The sequence below is a fragment of the Ictalurus punctatus genome, chromosome 10, assembly GCF_001660625.3.
Source record: "Ictalurus punctatus breed USDA103 chromosome 10, Coco_2.0, whole genome shotgun sequence".
Lineage (NCBI taxonomy): Eukaryota > Metazoa > Chordata > Actinopteri > Siluriformes > Ictaluridae > Ictalurus > Ictalurus punctatus.
In genome coordinates, this window is record NC_030425.2 from 20,219,397 (window position 1) to 20,238,873 (window position 19,477).

The window sequence follows — 19,477 nt, forward strand, 5'->3', positions numbered from 1 at the left end:
AGCATACAGGGTGTTGTGTAAGAATGTCGTACCTTGAGGTGACCGCCAAAAGTGTCGAAGCTGAAGAACTTGCAGGATTCAGAGCCATAGCAGGAACGTTCCATTTCCCCTCGGATAAGGATGTTGCGGCTCAGGAGACCCACCTCTGCCCGCATATCCACACCATCCACCATCTCGCCAATGTGCAGGAACACTGGTTTACCTACACACACACACACACACACACACACACACACACACACACACACACACACACACACAATGAGCTGTTAAACATTGACTTGTATTAGACATGAACTCTTTCTGCTTGACTCAGTTTCTCTAATGCCATGGTTCTCTCATGGTTCTCAGTGGTCCATGAAGCATATCCAGGGGTCTGCCATTAAAAAATAAATAAATAAAGTAGTGTAAATCACAAGTATAAATGATAATATTGATCACTAAGTACTTATGGTTATTATATCCATTTTATTGGTCACTTAAATTGAATGGGTTTAATTCAAATCTTAACTTAAAAGCAGATTGCCTATAAATAATGTCAACTTAAATCTAATTATAACAATTAGAACTTGTAGCAATGACAGGGATGCCCCAGACACCTAGAAGTCTAGTACTTCTTGTTACTAATTTGCCTCAACAATTCCCTAAAATATATAGGGAAATTTGGTTTTTGTATCAGGGAAAAGTCATTATTTTGTACTATTTTTGGAATTTTTTACCCTTGGAATATGTTTACATTATGCGGGCATGGTGACTTAGCTTAGTTTGAGGATACTGGGTACTCCAGTGTCCTCCCAATGACATGCACTATAGGCTGACTGGCATTTCCAAATTGTCCGTAGTGTGTGAGTGTGTGTGCGATTGTGCTCTGCGATGGGTCAGCACCCATTCATGGTGTCCACCACTTTGTGCAGCAAGTTCCCTGAAATAGGCTCCAGGATCCCCCATGACCCTGTGTAGGATAAGCAGTATGGAAAATGGATTGATGCATGGATGTTTGCATAACATTCATAGATAACCATGTTGCTATGTATGTAATGTCTATACAGAATCAATGATCTCTGGTCTACACTGAAAAAACAGAATAGGGGATTCAAGAGAAAATCTTATGAATAGGTTACATAAAAATATGTAATTTTTCTTCAAAATGTGATTTCATTGCTTATACTCAATTTAAACAAATAATTTGAATGATTGTAGAGTGAGTGTATTCAGTTCACAGTATTAATGTGATCCAATTACGTTATGAAATCTTGCAAGGATGTTGGCACTGACAAAAAGAAATGATTATAGTACTAAATTAACTTGATTCATGTGTGGCATGATAGTGTGGTGGGTATTGCTGCATCCTCACAGTACCAGGGTCATGGATTTGATTCTGTGCTCAGGTTACTGTAAGGAGTTTGATTTTCTTCCAGGGCTTTAAAATCATGTTAGATGTACGAAAACAAAATGTGTTAATGTAACTCAATTAATTCATGTAGAACTGATGTACACGTTTGAATTTTGTAAAATCAGTGTTTTCTTCACTGTTGTTTTTTTTTAGTGTATGTTTACATAAGGCTTCAGATCCTGTGCAAGATGATGTGCATTACAATGAAAGTCATAACTAAATACATATACAGTGTTATCACCTCCGGTGTTCTCATTAGCAGAAAATATTTTCTCGCTACTCTAAAATAAGAGCAGGCATAGCTGCACCTGCCGAGTGTGATTCTGTCATGATCTTTGGTGCACACAATCTTTGAGCTACAGAGATGCATACTGCAGATTGAGACACACACGTAGACATACACACGTACATCCATTTGCTCTGCAGTTGTACAGTGTAATCAATCATCCGGCGACGCTTGCTGTCCTGTCTCCCAGCCATCCGCCAGTAAGAGACATCGGTGACACCTCATAACCATTAAAACTTAAAATTTGTCTCTCACTCTCTTTCTATGTACGCGTGACACCTGCTGCCAAACAGAGTCTTCACCCAGAGTGATGCAATGTGACAGCAGAACTCTGGTATAAGGTGTGTGTTTGTAGGTGTGTGAGAATGAAAGAGCGAGGGAACAAAAGACACAAGCCAATGATGAAAGTAAAGTATTGAAATAATGATATGGTGCTCATGGACATTTCTATACTTCAGATTGGATTGAGAGGCAGAGGGCATGAATGATTAAGAGACAAATCAAGAAAGGGAGTGATGTACAGAGAAGGAGAGATAATAATGTGGGTTTGGCTGGCTTATACTGTAGGTACAACAATGTCATGGCTTGGCAGTAAGTGGGAAGACAAAGTAAGAATATAGAATCACTTCATTAGGTATATTATGTATTTATAGAGAGAAAGACAACGACTGAGATGGATGGATGGATGGATAACATAGATTCCAATAAACCCACTGAAAAAACAATAGAAACATCACAGAAATTCTAATGTTTTCCACTACAAATACCATTACAAACCATCAGCTAACCATTAAAACCATTACTAGTCATTTGTTGTCTTCTATTGGTGGCATGTTGTGTCTAGTGGATACCATTAAAGACCAATAATGGTAATGGTAGAGACCCATGGGGACCGTTAAAGTTTCCATTAAAAACCAATACAATACCCAATATAGCCATTAAAACCATTACAAATTATTTCTATTGATTGGTTTCTATTGATATTTTTTCTACAGGGACGTTAATGAAGGAAAAAAACTGTATACTATGGGCACACATCAGTTAAATAGGCCAGTTTAGCATTCAATTATTGCAATTTAACATCCAGTGAAGTTAATCAATGAAGAAGAACTAAATAAATCTGACATTTGCTGGGACATTCTCATCCTACACAATGTACTTAGCGCTATCGCTATATCCACGTGTTTGAAGATGGATAAGCCACAAGACTGCAATGCCTTGAGGATAGAGTATTTAACCTCAGGAAAATGTTTCAATATGCTAGAGTAAGCAATTTCGCTATATGGCCAACAGTTTGTGGACACCTGGCTATCACCCCATATGTTGTTCTTCCTGAAAAGTTTCCATGAAGCAAACAATTTTATAGGCTTTGTAGGCTGTAGCATTACATGTTCCCTTCAGTGGAAGTAAGAGGCCCAAACCTGTTCCAGCATGTTCACAAAGCATGTGATGGTCAGCTGTCTACAATCGTTTGGCCTTAAAGTGGTGCTTGAAAGTTTGTGAACCCTCTAGAATGTTCTGTATTTCTGCATAAATATGATCTAAAACATCATCAAATTTTCACAAGTCCATAAAGTAGACGAAGAGAACCTTATTAAACAAATGAGATAAAAAATATTATACTTGGTCATTTATTTATTGAGGAAAATGACCCAATATTACATATCTGTGAGTGGCAAAAATATGTGAACCTCTAGTATTAGCAGTTAATTTAAAGGTGAAATTAGAGTCAGGTGATTTCAATCAGTGGGATGACCATCAGTTTGAGTGAGCACCCTGTTTTATTTAAAGAACCGAGATCTTCACAACACTTGTTTGTGGAAGTGTATCATGGCATGAACAAAGGAGATTTCTGAGGACCTCAAAAAAAAAAAAAAGAGTTGTTGATGCTCATCAGGCTGGAAAAGGTTACAAAACCATCTCTAAAGAGTTTGGACTCCACCAATCCACAGTCAGACAGATTGTGTACAGATGGAGGAAATTCAAGACCTTTATTACCCTCCCCAAAGATCAGTCCGTGAGGTCACAAAGGAACCCAGGGTAACTTCTAAGCTACTAAACACCTCTCTCACATTGCTAATGTTAATGTTCATGAGTCCACCATCAGGAGAACACTGAACAATTATGTTGTGCAAGGCAGTGTTGCAAGAAGAAAGCTACTGCTCTCCAAAAAGAACATTACTGCCCATTTGCAGTTTGCTAAAGATCATATGCATAAGCCAGAAGGCTATTGGAACAATATTTTGTGGATTGATGAAACCAAAATAGAATTGTTGGTTTAAATGAGAAGGTTTATGTTTGGAGACAGGAAAACGCTGCACTCCAGCATAAGAACCTTAGCCCATCTGTGACATATGCTGGTGGTAGTATAATGGTTTGGACCTGTTTTGCTGCACCTGGGCCTGAACAACTTTCCATCATTGATTGAACAGTGAATTCTGAAGTATATCAACAATTTGTAAAGGAAAATGTCAGGATATCTGTCCAATCTCAAGAGAAAGTGGGTCATGCAGCAAGACAGTGACCCTAAGCACACAAGTTTTCTACCAAAGAATGGTTAAAGAAGAATAAAGTTAATGTTTTGGAATGGCCAAGTCAAAGTCCTGACCTTAATCTAAGAAATGTTGTGGAATGTCTTGAAACAGGTGGTTCAGGTGAGGAAATCCCAGAGTTGAAACTGTTCTGTACTGAGGAATGGGCTAATATTCCTCCAAGCTGATGTGCAGGATTGATCAACATTTACCAGAAACGTTTAGTCACAGTTAATGCTGCACAAGGTAGTCAGACCAGATACTGAAAGCAAAGGTTCATATTTTCATACTTTTGTTACTCATAGATATGAATTATTGGACAAATGACAAAAGTCTCATTTGTTTAATTGGGTTCTCTTTATCTACTTTTAAAACTTGTGTCAAAATTTGCTAATTTATGCAGAAATATAGAAATTTCTCTTCTGTACTCCTATACAATGGGGTGTCTCATTTGCCTCTCTAGATGGCATGGACTCCATCCAATCTAGAAAATGTTTAGGAAAGTTTCACAAATGTAACTAAATTAGCCTGATTTCTTTGCTAATGCCAAGTTAGACTAGCATCCATGTAGCTAACATAGCTGGCTAAGCAACAAGTCAAATTCTAGCTAATGGTATTAAGTTACTTACTTTCACTTGCATACATTTTTGAGTGGATAATTATCTATACTTTCACAGTATAATTTCTCAGTACTTTTTCCACCACTGGCAATGTTGACAATGTTGACTTTTCTCAGTATGGCTGAAATCAGGGAAGTTAGGTCACTGTTACATGTAAGTAGAGTGTAAATTTAGTCAAAGAGACATTTTTCTTACTAAAACATGTGGATACTCCTGACAGTTTTCTCTCATTTCTAAGCGGTCACTTTGTCAAAAATTACTAAGCTATCAAAAACGACTTAATAGCAACATGCTACTTAGATCATTAGCCTCAGTTATTAGCTAGCTCATGCTCAGTTTTTTTATTTCCCAGTTGCCTAGCACAGTGTTAACACTATGTTAACAACAAGAATGGCAATGGAATGTGTTCAGCACGTGAAATGATGAGCAATCATTGTTTGGCTCCTACGAACAACTATTGGTTTCACAGATCTGGCTGCATTACTGCCAAATTAGGCAAGGCTCAGCTGATTAACGCAGGTGCATAAGCATGTGGGTGTCTGAACTCAGACCTGACAGACACAGGCCACCACACAACAAATGCTACTGCTCAGCTCTCGTCTGGTGTATATAGCACCTTTCACCCAGGCGTAAGTACACAGTCTCTGTCTCTCTCTCTCTCTCTCTCTCTCTCTCTCTCTCTCTCTCTCTCACACACACACACACACACACACACACACACACACACACACACACACACACATACACACACAAACTGCAATGCCTAGGCAAGATCTTTTAGACTTGACAATCCCAAAGTCATAATAATTAGTGCTAATTTGATATGATGGCTCAGTTCATAGTGCATATTAAAGATGTGTATGCATATGCTAATGTCCTTGCCACCATACATACATACGTACACACACACGCACACACACGCACACACACACACACACACACACACACACACACACACACACACACACACACACACACACACACTGCAATGCCCAGGCAAAAAAAAAAACTAGGACAAACTTGTAATATGGACATTATTAGCATATTAATTTGTGTTAATTTAGAATGCTAGCTCGCTGAGTTCATACTGCATATTACAGATTAGCACATATGTGTGTATGCTAATGTCCTTTCTAGCATACATACAAACATATATACAGATATAACATATACAAGTGTCATAATATCATGATGTCTTACACACACTCTTTCCCTCTCTTGCTAGAACTACAATAGCATTTGCATATAATGCATATCATGCATGTGTTTGTGTGTATGACAAAAACAATGCGTCAGAGAGACAGATGCTGCTGCTCTCTCTACCTTCCTGAAAGCGCAGCGTGTAAAATGAGTCGCTTCAGGCTCGCTCCGCAACTTCTAATGACTCTCATTACGACTACAATGTTTTTAAAATGAGACAAAAGAAAAAAAACACAATAATACAACACTCTCAGGCATAACACAAAGCTGGAGCTGTCACCTCCCTATCACCCACAGACACATAAATCCTCGGCGGCATAAATACATATCGCGCACCCACATCTCGACAGTGAGGCAGGCGCATAATGAACAATACAACAAACTTGTGGGTGTGGGGGCCATCTCTTGAACACATGATACACACAATGTTATGTGCCCTCATCTCAAGACAAATTACAGCATGCAGATAATGAGGGTGTGATCTCTGAACTTCGCTGCCAAGCAAAGATTTCAAATATGCAGGCACAGGTGAGAGAGTGTGTGTATGTTTGTGCAAGTTGGGACGCATACGACCTAAGTCATTAGACCTTTCAAATACCTGAGACATCATTAAAGCACATAAGGAGGACAAACACCCCTATACACATATATGCACACATCAATACAGCACTCTATGTATGTATGTATATGTATGTACATATCTATTTGTGTGTATGTGTGTGTAATATATACACAGTTGCAATTGCAATCAAAATTATTGAACCCCCATTGCAAATCAGGTTTATTGTCAAAATTTACAGACTTTCAGCTGTTTGCAATGAACAAATCAAACAAAAGCAAATTAAATAGTTCAACACAATGAATGCGTCAAGTGGTTTCCCTGAATTCAAGTGAAAATGCAGCTTATAATGACTCCTCCAGTTTCTAAATTATTCAACTCCTGAATAGAATGTCTCAACACACCAGATGCAACTAATCAAGGGCTTCGTTAGTTGCACCAGGTATGCTTGAGCTGGAACACATGAAATTCGTGAACTGGCTAGGAGCAGAAAATACATTAAATTCCTGGATGGGGCATAAAAAGGAAGCTATAAACAGCTGCAACCAGATTTCTGACAAGGTAGGTTGTGAAAAACCATTGAATGACTGCAAAACACCTGCAGCAAGACTTGGTGGCAACAGGCAACAGGTTTCAGTGAGCACAGTAAGGCACGTACTAAACTCAGAAGGTTTCCATGCGAGAACTCCAAGACATACACCACTACTGACCCAAAAGCACAAGAAAAGTCACTCAAAGTCATATCAGCCATAGACGTTTTGGGATTCTGTTCTGTGGAGCAATGAAACAAAACTGGAACTTTTCGGCATGATGGATCAGCAGTATGTCTGGAGGAAGAAGAATGAAGAAAGAACATTCAGTCAAGCATGGTGGTGGCTCTGTGATGCTCTGGGGCTGCTTTGCATCCTCTGGCACTGTAAACCTGCAGTGTGTGGAAAGCAAGGTGGATTCATTGAAGTATCAGGAAATCCTAGGAGAAAACCTCATGCTGTCTGTGAGGAAGCTGAATCTGGGGTGTCCTTAGACCTTCCAAGCATACCTCAAATTCCACCAAGGCTTAGTTGCAGAAGACATCCTGGAAGATTCTACAGGCCCATCACAGTCACCTGACTTGAACCCCAAAGAAAATCTCTGGTGGGATTTGAAGAAGGCGGTTGCAGCGCGCAAACCCAAGAATATTAATGAAATGGAGGCCATTGCTCATGAAGAATGGGCTAAGGCTGCCAGAAGCTTGTGTCTGACTATGCATCTCGTTTGCAACAGGTCATAACAGCAGGGTGTTCTACTAAGTACTGAAGATGCTTGCCATGAAGGGGTTGAATAATTTTGAGACTGGAGAAGTCATTATAAATTGCATTTTCAATTAAATTTGGGGAAACCACTTGATGCATTCGTTGTGTTGAACTATTTCAATTGCTTTTGTTTGCTTTTTTCCTTGCAAACAGCTGAAAATCTGTACATTTTACTAAACCTGACTTGCAAAGGGGGTTGAATAATTTTGACTGCAAATGTGGTGTGTGTGTGTGTGTGTGTGTGTGTGTGTGTATACATCGATAGATGGATAGATATTACATATTACACACACAGTAGGTATTTCAGTTACATGAGCCATCCTTAGATTTAATGAGGCTGTGTGTATGTGTGTGTGTGTGTGTGTATGTGTGTGTGTATGTGTGTGTGTATGTGTGTGTGTGTGTGTGTGTGTGTGTGTGTGTGTGTGTGTGTGTGTGTGTGTGTGTGACCTGACTGCTCTCAGTCTGAGTGCATGGGGCTCATTACACACTCTTCAGCTCACATCATTGGTCTGAGGAGAAGGAGCAAGCAGAGATTTACACACATACTTTGAAGTATCCAAACAGTTCCCTACACAGTGAATAACAATGAAAAGTATATTTTAATTACATCTGGTGGATACGTTTAAACAAAGTAAGGTCCTTGTTCAAGGGCTCAGCAGTGATACTCTGAAGTGGAATTTGAATTGATAACCTTTTGGTCATTAGGACTGAAACTTAACTGCTGAGCTACCACTCTGGATCTAAGGGTGCGTTCTCATATGCAATGGTTAAACCGTGGTCCATTTCCCCATTGCCCGAGACCGTCTGAGTAAGGCAGTTCACTTGCAGTGAGAAAGCGATTCACCTCTGAATCAACTCAACTGCAGAAAGTGAACTAGTGTATTTTGGGTTGAAGTATTTTTTTAGATGCACAATGCAAAGCATAAACTGATCCAAAGTACACACTAATGATGTGTTTTGAATATTTGGACCAACAACCCAGAAAAACGCTGAATAAGACACTGTTTTAAAGTAGTTATTTATACACTCACCGGCCACTCCTGCTCATTCGTGCAATTATCCAGTCAGCCAAGTGGGAACAGGTTCGTTGAAACTGGACAGTTGTAGGTTGTAAAAAGTCGCCTGTTTTTTTTTTTTTGTTTGTTTGTTTTTTACTAATTTTTAACTATCCAGTTTGGGTGAGCTGATTCCTGTTCTTGGCTAACATGAGTGGAATTCAATGTGGTCAATGTAGTCCATCTGCCTCAGGTTTTAGCATGTTGTGCATCCTGAGATGCTTTTCTGCTCACCATGGTTGTAAAGAATGTTTATTTGAGTTACTGTAGACTTCCTGTCATCTTGAACCAATCTGGGCATTCTCCTCTGACTGTTCTCATCATGCCCGCAGAACTTCCACTCACTGAATGTTTTTGGGGTCTTTGCACCATTCTGTGTAAACTCTATAGACTGGTTGGTGTGTGTGTGTGTGTGTGTGTGTGTGTGTGTGTGTGTGTGTGTGTGTGTGTGTGTGTGTGTGTGTGTGAGAAGCTCCAAGGAGTTTGGCAGTTTCGGCAATACTCCCACCACCAAAATCCATGCTAGGGTTAGAATAAGTCGACCTGTAGCTGCATGATTTTATGCATTGCGCTGCTGCCACATGATTGGATGATCGGATAATTAAAGAACGAGCAAGTGTACAAATGTTTCTGATAAAGTGTTCTGGTTCTCCATGATCACGTTATTTACCTTTTTTTGATCATCATATTTCTGACCAATGAAGAGTTTCACAAGTTTACAGTCCCACATGCCCCTCTGCCAACCTTTATTTATGTGCATTGTCAAACTAAACCGAACCAAAAGTGTCAATTCCGTTCTGATTTGGACTCGGTAACTATACTTTTAGGTGTGAAAAGTGCAAAAGAGCCTTGCTACAAGCCTCAACAATGGTTATTTGTTAGTCCAGGGATTTAAAATTGCAACCTTTTACTCTACACAACCATAACCACCATAATTCAACACTCAGCAACTGACTGAATGAACAAGATGAATGACTGCTGGCAACGTAATGCAGGCTATAAAGAGTTTTAACTTTTCTGACCATTAAGGGATGAAAGCTGGATTACTCAATTGCTTAAAAAAATTATACACATTTAGATCTTTCTGTACAAAAGAAAGATTTGCATGTGAAGGTTGGCAATTCTCCAGCTGGGTGCTACCTGGGAAAACATGACAACCAGCAGTAACTCAGGAACTCCAATTAGTGGCATGAGGAGAAAAAAACATTTCTGCCATGGGGAAGATAGGCTAAACTAAAATTATTCTGAACCCGTGCCTAATTCTTGTTGTCGATCCAAATCCATCACAGCGTTAACGCAAACAGATCAACATAAACGGATTACAAATAAGCAGGCATCTAATCAAAGCCAGCCTTCATTCACCTGCATTACACTGGCACAGTCAGCGACAGCAAGTGCTTCTAATTCCACCCCTCTTCAGAGCCAGGAATAGACCTGATGAGGTTTTAATGTAATTGCCAGCATGAGCATGTGTGCACTGTTTAGCAGTGATGAATCACGATGGGGAAGAATTGGAGGAGGTGCAAGCCTTCTGCGCTCTCAAAATAGAGACACAGCAGGCAGAGTCTCAAGAAGTCACATGAAACTATAGGAAAAATTCAGAGGTCATGAAGGAAAGACACTAGGTTTTGAGATCTTACAGGATTTCACCCAAATGTCCATTCAAATCTACAGGAAATGCTAATGGGTATATTTCTTTTAATATGATGAATATTATGAACTGGAGCAACAAGATGATGTCATCAAAAGAGCATTATATGATACCTTTCAGGATAAAAATTTTGCCATTTGAGTGGTACCATTAAGGGTATGTCTTGTTCTTTTTGTACTGGTGAATGTAACATACTACTAAAACTTATCAATGTACTTACAGTATATCACTGACTCTTAAGGTCTACTTGAGGATACATTTATCTTACTTGGAATAAAAAATGTACCTGTACCATACCTTTTTTGACAGCGTGTATCTCAAACACAAGGGTTTGAAAAATGGATTTGCAATAGTTCAGTCCAACAAATCAACAAGTAACAGTCATTTCAGAAATAAAGGTGGCTGTCAGTGCACAGTGTGCATCGAAACTACATCAGAAAGAACAGTTGCTATAAAATGATAATTGCTTAGCTAACACCCTGCTAGCTAAGAGGTGAATTATCTGCTAGTTAGATAGCATGCACAATTAATCAACACACTGACAAAAAGCACAGGGAAATTTCACAAATATAACCTTTACCTGTTTGGGTATATAGGTATTAACACTTTACTGTGTATCCGGCTCGAAGGACAGCTTTTGATATATCGCTTTGCTTTTATTTCCTCACTTGTAAGCCACTTGGGCTAAAAGTGTCTGCTAAATGAATAAATGTAAATCACAGAGTGTCTTTTCTTCCACTGTTACAAATAACCTAGCTATCATAATGTTAGAACTTGTACTGTATGCTACAGCTAGAACTGTAGTCAGAGCTAATCCATCCAGCCATCCAATTTCTGTACCACTTATCCTACACAGGGTCGCAAGGAGCCTGGAGACTACCCCAGGGGACTCAGGGGACTCAGGGCACAAGGCAGGGGGACACCCTGGATGGTGCCAATCCATTGCAGAGCATAATCACACACACATTCATACACCCATTCACACACTACAGACAATTTAGAGATGTCAATCAGCCTACAGTGTGTGTCTTTGGACTGGGGGTGGAAACCAGAGTACCTGGAGGAAACCCCCAATGCACGGTGAGAACATGCCAACTCCATGCACACAGGGAAGAGGTGGGAATTGAACCCCCAACCCTGGATGTGCGAGGCAAACGTGCTAATCACTAAGTCACTGGGCTCCCCTAGGCAGAGTTAATATTATAGATAATTAATCAACACCTTCAGATTCAAGGAATTTTTCCATTCAAACCCAGACAAACTATCCAAAAGACTTTAGAAGTGGATTGCATTTGTTCTACCACAGGGGTGTCAAATCTTATTTGCAAATGGCCATTGTGGGTGCAGGTTCAAATCAAGCAGGAGCCACACCTGATTCCACCTGTTTAATCAGTTGATCTTGGACTTCAATAGACTCAAGTGTGGCTTCGGCTTAGTTGGAATGAAAACCTGCACCCACACTGGCTCTTTCCAGATAAGATTGGACACTATCCTAGCAATCTTGTACACTATGGTTTGGGATGGAGCATATAATCCCCCCCCAAAAAAAAAAAAAAATCTTGGTGTTTCCATTTAGTTTTCCATATAGACAAATATATAATCTTTTCAGGTTGTCCTAAAAACTGATGGATGGACAGTACACCAAAGTGATAAGATGGGCTAAGACAAATACAGGCCAAGACATGTAAACAGAGAACCCAGATGAAAGATGGAAGAGTGTTCTTTAAAGGACAGGCATCCTCCTTCAGGGTGTCTCCTCTATTAGCCCTAAGATGCCAAGAAAGACTTGAGAGTGCTTTTAGTAAAATGACTACTTGTTGGACACTGCATTCTCTGTCCTGCAAAGAGGAAAATTAAGTAGCGATTTGGAAAGAGAGTCTGAAAGCATTCTTTCCCCTTGGCCTAAAAGCTTCTCCTCCTTTGCTGAAGGTATACCTTCAGATCTTGCTCATTTCTTCCTGCTAGGCAGCGTGCACTCCCTACATCCAAACAATTCAAATACCTAAGAGACTATGGGGCACTTCTAATCAGATTACATACTAATGATACAAATAAATTCTTTCCACTTTCCATCACCAATGATCCCTTCTTGATCCATGTTGAGATTATTAATCTTTTTTTTTTTTTAACATTCCCCACTGTCCCATTTGTTTGCAGTTTCCCGCAGATGTGCTTTTCAAGCGAGTTAAATGCACCTCTGGAGGTGAAATAAGCAATTACATCCCATGAAAGCCAAAGACATGTCAGATTTTGATGTGAAAAGCATCACTGAAGATCAGAAGCTGTGAATGTCAGGCACTGAATTGCTTGGAGATACATGCATTACATAATGAATAAGTGCAAGCAATGGCAGCAGTAGCAACCGAATTAATCCCACAGGGAAAATGTGACTGCAAAGCACTATCTACACTGCTTTTCATGCATGAGTTCAAAGACACCCTTGATTGGCTAATGTCACTCTGAATGACAAAATGAGGTGTGTGAGTGTGTATGTGATTGTGCCCTATGATGGGTTGGTACCCTGTCCAGGGTGTGCCCTGCCTTGTGCCCTGAGGCTCCAGGCTCCCCCACGACCCTGTGGATGGATTGACTACATCATGTATTAAGGACTAGCTGATCGACTGATTAATTTGACTCTGTAGGTTCCTACTGGTTACAGTAACCACTATAGTCCAGGAGTATGACCATAATTCATGCACTCACATATCTTGAACTAAATTATCCTGCTGGCGACCAAAAGGCTATGAATTCAGATTCTAGGACTTTTTCAGAGCCCAGGCTCTTAGCTTTGAATAAAACAGTCTGCATAATGAACAAGTGTAAATATACACTTCAAAAAATACATGGACAAGTAATTTTGTCACAATTGCTGAATGGAAAAAAATAACTGATGTTTATGAATTGAACTGAACTGATGTTTATTACTGCCTTTATGAACACGAGTCAGTCATAGCAGAAGGTACAGGTTCCTTAACGCGATCCAGCTCCTGTTTCCAGTTCAGCCTCGCACAATCACTCCCTCAGTCTAGAGGAAAAGAAATTGAAGCTAATGTGTGAGAAAAAGGAACAGATGCCAGAAATGTTTCAGCACTGATGGCAAAGCAAATTGGCAGGTGGGATTTGTCAGCAGCTCAGAGTCATCGTGCATCTACAGACTTAGTTAAAAGACACAAGAAGCATAGTTTGCGTTCTTAAAAACAACACAGTTGTGAAAGGCAGGTTAAAGGAGAGGGGTGTTTTCCACCCAAGAGCCTTGAGGCCAGAGCAATTATCAGTGTTGTTTTACTAGTGCTGCTCTTTCATGACAGCTGATCTCGGGTTGATGACGGTGGTCGTGTGTTTGCTTTCCATGGTTTTGAAAGCCAAAAATTTTAATCTGCCCTGAGGACAGAATAAATAAAAGAGAGACTAGCTCCTGGAAGCTCTTGGTAGTGTGGAAGAAATATGCAGCAACACCTGTGAGAAGGGAGTTAAGCAGCAATCAGAGACACGCAGGCCTCAACAGAATAAGTAAGGGTCTGTATGTGTGTTTCCATGTAAACTGTTGGCTCAAACCAAGAAGGAGGGCCACAGTCAGTAATTGGAACTTCATGTGATTTCATGTCTGTTCAAACTGAGGTGTACACGAACCTCTGCCTGTATCTGTATTCCAAGTGACCTTCTCCTCAAATGAACTCTGTAAGTCTCTTTTGGTGCACTAGTAATTCCAATAAGCAGGCAAATTAAGCAAAGTAAAGCAAAAAAAAAAAAAAAAAAAGGAAGAAAATTAAACACTAGCTGTCCATTTTTAACTTAATTACCTGGTAAGGCTAATGTAATTAAAGGGAACCAAATGTAAAATCAACTTATTTATCAAACAGCATTTTCACATTGTTGAATTCAGGAAAATTAGCTTGTTAATCACCAAACTGAATAAATTGCCATTCTTACTTCGCTAGCTGTCTACAGGCAATTTTGCTTGCAAAAACAAAGTTCATTATTTACCCTACACTTTAAAGTGTTTGCTGAGATCACATAGCTTAGATAGCAATGCTCCTGCTGCAGTATGGAATAGAATGTAAAAGTGACCGGCTTGTGCCACCTCTGACACATATGTATGAAACTTACTGAAACTCAAGGCACAACCTTGAAATCATCAACGTCATTCGAGCACAAGTGAGTACTCATAATGCTCAGAGTATTTATGCATGTGGGTATTTCATTTCTGTGAATCATAAATATTAACAGAATACTGATCTCCTAAATCTCAAAGCAAACTGTGCTTATTCTAATTCACTTCCTCTCATTAAGTCAGGATATAAACCTGGCTTGACTCAGTCAGTATGTGTGTGTGTTTGGAATTCTCTCAGTCAAATTACAATTTGATTCTTCTGTTTGTCTATAAAGTGGTTTATAAAAAATGTGTACATGATTGGACAAAGCAGTGTACAACGCACTGTCCGCTGTGCTCATCCTGTTAGTTTTGTGTGTAATTGGGATTAAATTGGAGAGTAGCACTTTTTCACAGTCCTCTAAAATTGAGCAAGCACCAAGGTATTAACCAAGTAAATATCATGTGAGTAGCACAGTAGGCTAACTTAACTATAATGAAATGTATTGCAGGTATTGGATAATAAATAAGTGTGTGGTCATAGAAAAACTGTAGTACTGGGTATTTATATGTGGTTGTGGTTACTAAGAGCTTAAACATCATTCTAATACCCATTCTAATACCCAAGTATAAATGGGCTAGCAGGGATAAGCCCTTCCCTCTCTTTCAAAGATAAAAAGACATCAATATAAAGCTTAGGTTTTTGCATCCACATCAGACTTGCTGTTAACAAAGTGGATTATTTTAAATTATTTTACAATCGAGCTCAATAGCACCAACAATGGTCATAAGAAAAATACACAGAATGGGATGAAGAAGCAAGGCTAGGGACAATTTATTTTTCTAGTCCATATTGTAGATTCATGCAGGTTATCAGTGAGAGCCATGTCAGGAGCAAAATGTCCCTCATAGCTGATCTTTATTTGAGCTGATATTTGAAGGATATGTAGCTAAACAGGTTGAGTAAATATATAGATGCTAACCAGGTTCGAAAAATGTATATACTCTGTTGTGTCTATATTAATGCATCTAGCTCAAGATAGTCTAGAACTAAGGTACATTAGGTACAAGTGAAATGCAAGTGCTTCATATCTACTTGAAAAGGTCACACACAATTTTAGTGACACAAAAGTGTGCTGTGCTGTGGTTCTTTCCTACTCTGCACTGTTTTGCGCTCCTTTTTTCTTCAGAAAAATGCTTGACATGCCTTACCTCACATGCTCACAGTTTATTGTGTCTTTCAGCACAAAGAATTATGGGCTGTGAGCTTTTTGGCAGCACCCCCTGTCCAACCAATCTCTAATGAACAGCATTAAATTATTTTTAAATTATATTAAATTAATATATTATTTTCTTCCTGAGGTGTGCTTTAAGAGCCAGAAATAGGCCCCACCATGGTAAGTGAGAGACAAAAACATTCAGGAATTAAAAAACAAAACAAAAAACACTGCAATTTTATTTTGCCAACTTGGTTGTATTTAATATGAATTTAGTATGAATTACGATATGAATAAAGCTGTGAGCGCTCTTCCTCACTGAACGGTCTATGTAATGAAGTTGGGAGTGGACTACAAAGTGAACCAGTTGACACCAACACAAAGTGAATTTGCTGCTTATCATCAGCCCCAGTTATTTTGCATAAAAGCATTTACCAAATAAATAAATGTAAATTGTTGATCAGAAAATATCCACATACTGTATGTGGTCCCATGTATGTTTTGGCTCAGAACATGAAATGTGCTTAGGTCTTCAGCCTTCTGAATACTTTAGAGACGATATCTGCAAGGCTTGGCAAACTTATGCAATGCTTGGAATGAATCAGCTTGAACATGCCTTGGTTGTGTAGCATATTCATGATTCATGAATATTCATCAGAGTAAACCCTCTGCACGATGTCTGTTTGCTTGGCAATTACATCATACTGATTGTGGAAGTCAGCTGAACATCTCTGCATGAAGCATGCTGAGGACATTCAGGTTAAAGTGTTCAACAGTAAGACAGTAACAGTAAGTACCACTTCTACATCAACACTTGACTAAGAACAGCTCACCGCCAATAAGCTATAGACTCTAACTGTACACCTGTAAGGAAGTTAAGTCCATTTACTGTAAGTGCCCGATAAGACTTGCTGTTGAACATAGTTTACCACCCATATAATATCTGGTCAGCAAAAGTCCTTTGGGTGGTCGCTTTCCATTAGTGGAGGAATTGTTTAGGAACATATGACCTATAAAGTGAACTACACTGTAATAAAATGACCCGTGAATGGAAATGGTCCATGTACTTTTTGGTTGTGTTTAGTTGTGTTGAAATATGTTTATGAAATGAAATTGTAAACAAAGTAAAACAGAAAAAGGGCCAATTTTTCTGAAACCTGTAGTTGTCACTAATCCTTACTTCAAGGTCAGCCAATGCACCTATGACATTAAGCTAGTTTAGGTATGCCTAAAGGGAACCTTATTCCCAAATGATTATACAGACATGGCAAGATGATGTAACCCAGAGGTAAAATAGGCAATAAGTAAAATAAATAAGTCCTGAGTGAAATAAATATGCAATAAATGTTATGTACAAGTGATTATACATTTTGTGTGATAACTATGTGTAAGTGTGTTATGCTGAAAAGATCGCTTGTGAAATAAAAAGGAGTTTTTCTAAACCTTGATATCATCCAATAAGAGGGCATATTGTTATTGGGACATTAGCCTGTAAGGTTGAGTGTTACTAAATCTCAGCCAATAGAATGGTTAGGCCCACCTCTCAGCCATTCATGCTAGCGAGGGAGATGGAAAGTGATGCCAGTGGTATCTGAATCATCGTAGCGGTATATTGATACTTACTTTCTGTTGCGGGTGTAAACTACTAACAGTGTTGAATACCACAAGAGAGTCTAATTTGGAGAGCATGCTTAAGCTAACGTGCCATTCCATTGCACTGGTCAGGTATTATTGGTGGAGATTCTGAAGATCCTTGGAGAAACTGTTCCAGTGCTGGATGGCAAGCCAACCATACTTGATAGAGAGCCTGGCTGTAGCTAGGAGGTTGCAACCTAGAGACACTGAGCCAGAGAACTATTTCCCCTTGGCCCAAGGGGTCAGGTAGAACTGTGTGCACACTGACACTTGCTTTCCCTGGAGGAAGACACCCACCTTGCATTAGTCCAATATCGGTGCAATCGATGGACTGTGAACTTTTAACAGGCCCGGGTTTGGTCTAATTTGAGTGCATTCACAACTGTACTGATCTTTTTATTATTTTGATACTTTTCTTCTTTTGTATATTTGGGATCCCACTTTTCCATTTTATTACTTTGCCATTGCACTTGTTCTTATATGCAGTTAAACTAATCTCTGTGCCCTGTGTTGTTATTTCACTGTCTTAATCCAACATTTGGCTTCAGCAAGTGAACCTATGATATTCTGATCTGGACAAATTCCGAACATCTAGATACCTTGACTACTCATTACGGTCATGAGAATGGTTACCTATAATGGTGGCCAGTCTTTGAGTAGCTTGGTACAAAGAGGATTGTCCTCCACAAAAATATCACAGATTATGCCTCTGCAAATGTGTGGTACAAAGTCGATTTAAGTCATGTTAAGCTCAAAATATCCTAATAGTCCTTGAGGAAAAGCCTTTTGCTTTGCTACAATCATGACAATCTCTGATATTGTTGTGGATTTAAATCTCTATCAGTGACAACCACAGGTTTCAGGAAAAAAACACCCTTTTATGTTGTATTCTTCGTTTACCATTTCATTTTTTGATTAACAAAGACGCAAAATAAACACGTCACTTTGAAATTTTGTATGTGTTACTTCTGACAATAAAAACTGACTGTTTCCTTTCTCTTGTCTGGATTTTAAAGCAATCAAATCATTTCTATTACTAACACGAAAGTACATGAGCCGTAGACACAATGAAGGTGTACCCAGGAACCCAATTAACATGATTATACACTCTTGTGTTAGACATTAACTCAAGAATCTACAGTAATGGCTTTATCCTGGTCAGAATTGCAGTGAACCCTGGGAACACTGGGCATGAAGCACGAATACACCTGGGACGCCAGTCCAACACAGGGCACCATGCACACATACACACAATTCACACACTCCTTCACATCTATGGCAATTTATCATGGCCAGTCAAACTAGTGGCAATTGCGTTTTTGTTTTTTTGGGGACCCTGGCTATGTGAGATGGCAACGCTACCCGCTGCACCACCTCAGACCACCGTGCCACCTTGCTCTTGGAGGGTTGTAAATGTTTAATGCATAAAATTCCCCTGTGCAATCTGCAGTGTATACATACATATACATCATCACCTGATCAATACATACTGAGGTATTTCTGGCTGTTTGTCTGTCTGCCTTGTCACCTTGTTGCTTTTTTATGACCTATGAAAAGACTTATGCCTGTACTTTCTCACATATTCTTCCCCCCTGTAGAGAGTCATCGAGGACTCATTCCAAAGTGTATGAGCAAAAAGATTCCTCTGCACATAACAGCATCTATTTTCTGCACGATGAATGCTATTTGGCCCTGATAGTCTTTGGAACCTATCACTGCCAGGGTGCTGTAGTATACAATTCTTGTAAAAGTCAATCAGGGAGGAAAAAACACATATTGAAAACAACACAGAGGAAAATTTCACACAGTGAATCCAACACTTCGACCACAGAGTCTGACGAGCCCTAACTATTTATTCTTGTAAGCTTGATTTCTTAGTGTGATGTAATGCAATCCATAACTGAAAAATCCTCAGGAATGAATGAGGGAGATTCTACATGACATG

The 19,477-nt window shown here is 39.3% G+C and overlaps 1 protein-coding gene across 1 annotated transcript in view; it reads right to left on the minus strand.

Moving 5' to 3' along the window:
- Nucleotides 1-19,477, minus strand: part of cemip (cell migration inducing hyaluronidase 1) — a 135,284-nt gene that overhangs the window by 33,684 nt on the left and 82,123 nt on the right. The window contains exon 12 of the mRNA XM_017478099.3: nucleotides 33-202. Within this exon, the coding sequence (XP_017333588.1) occupies nucleotides 33-202 (170 nt within the window). The remainder of the gene's footprint in view (nucleotides 1-32; nucleotides 203-19,477) is intronic.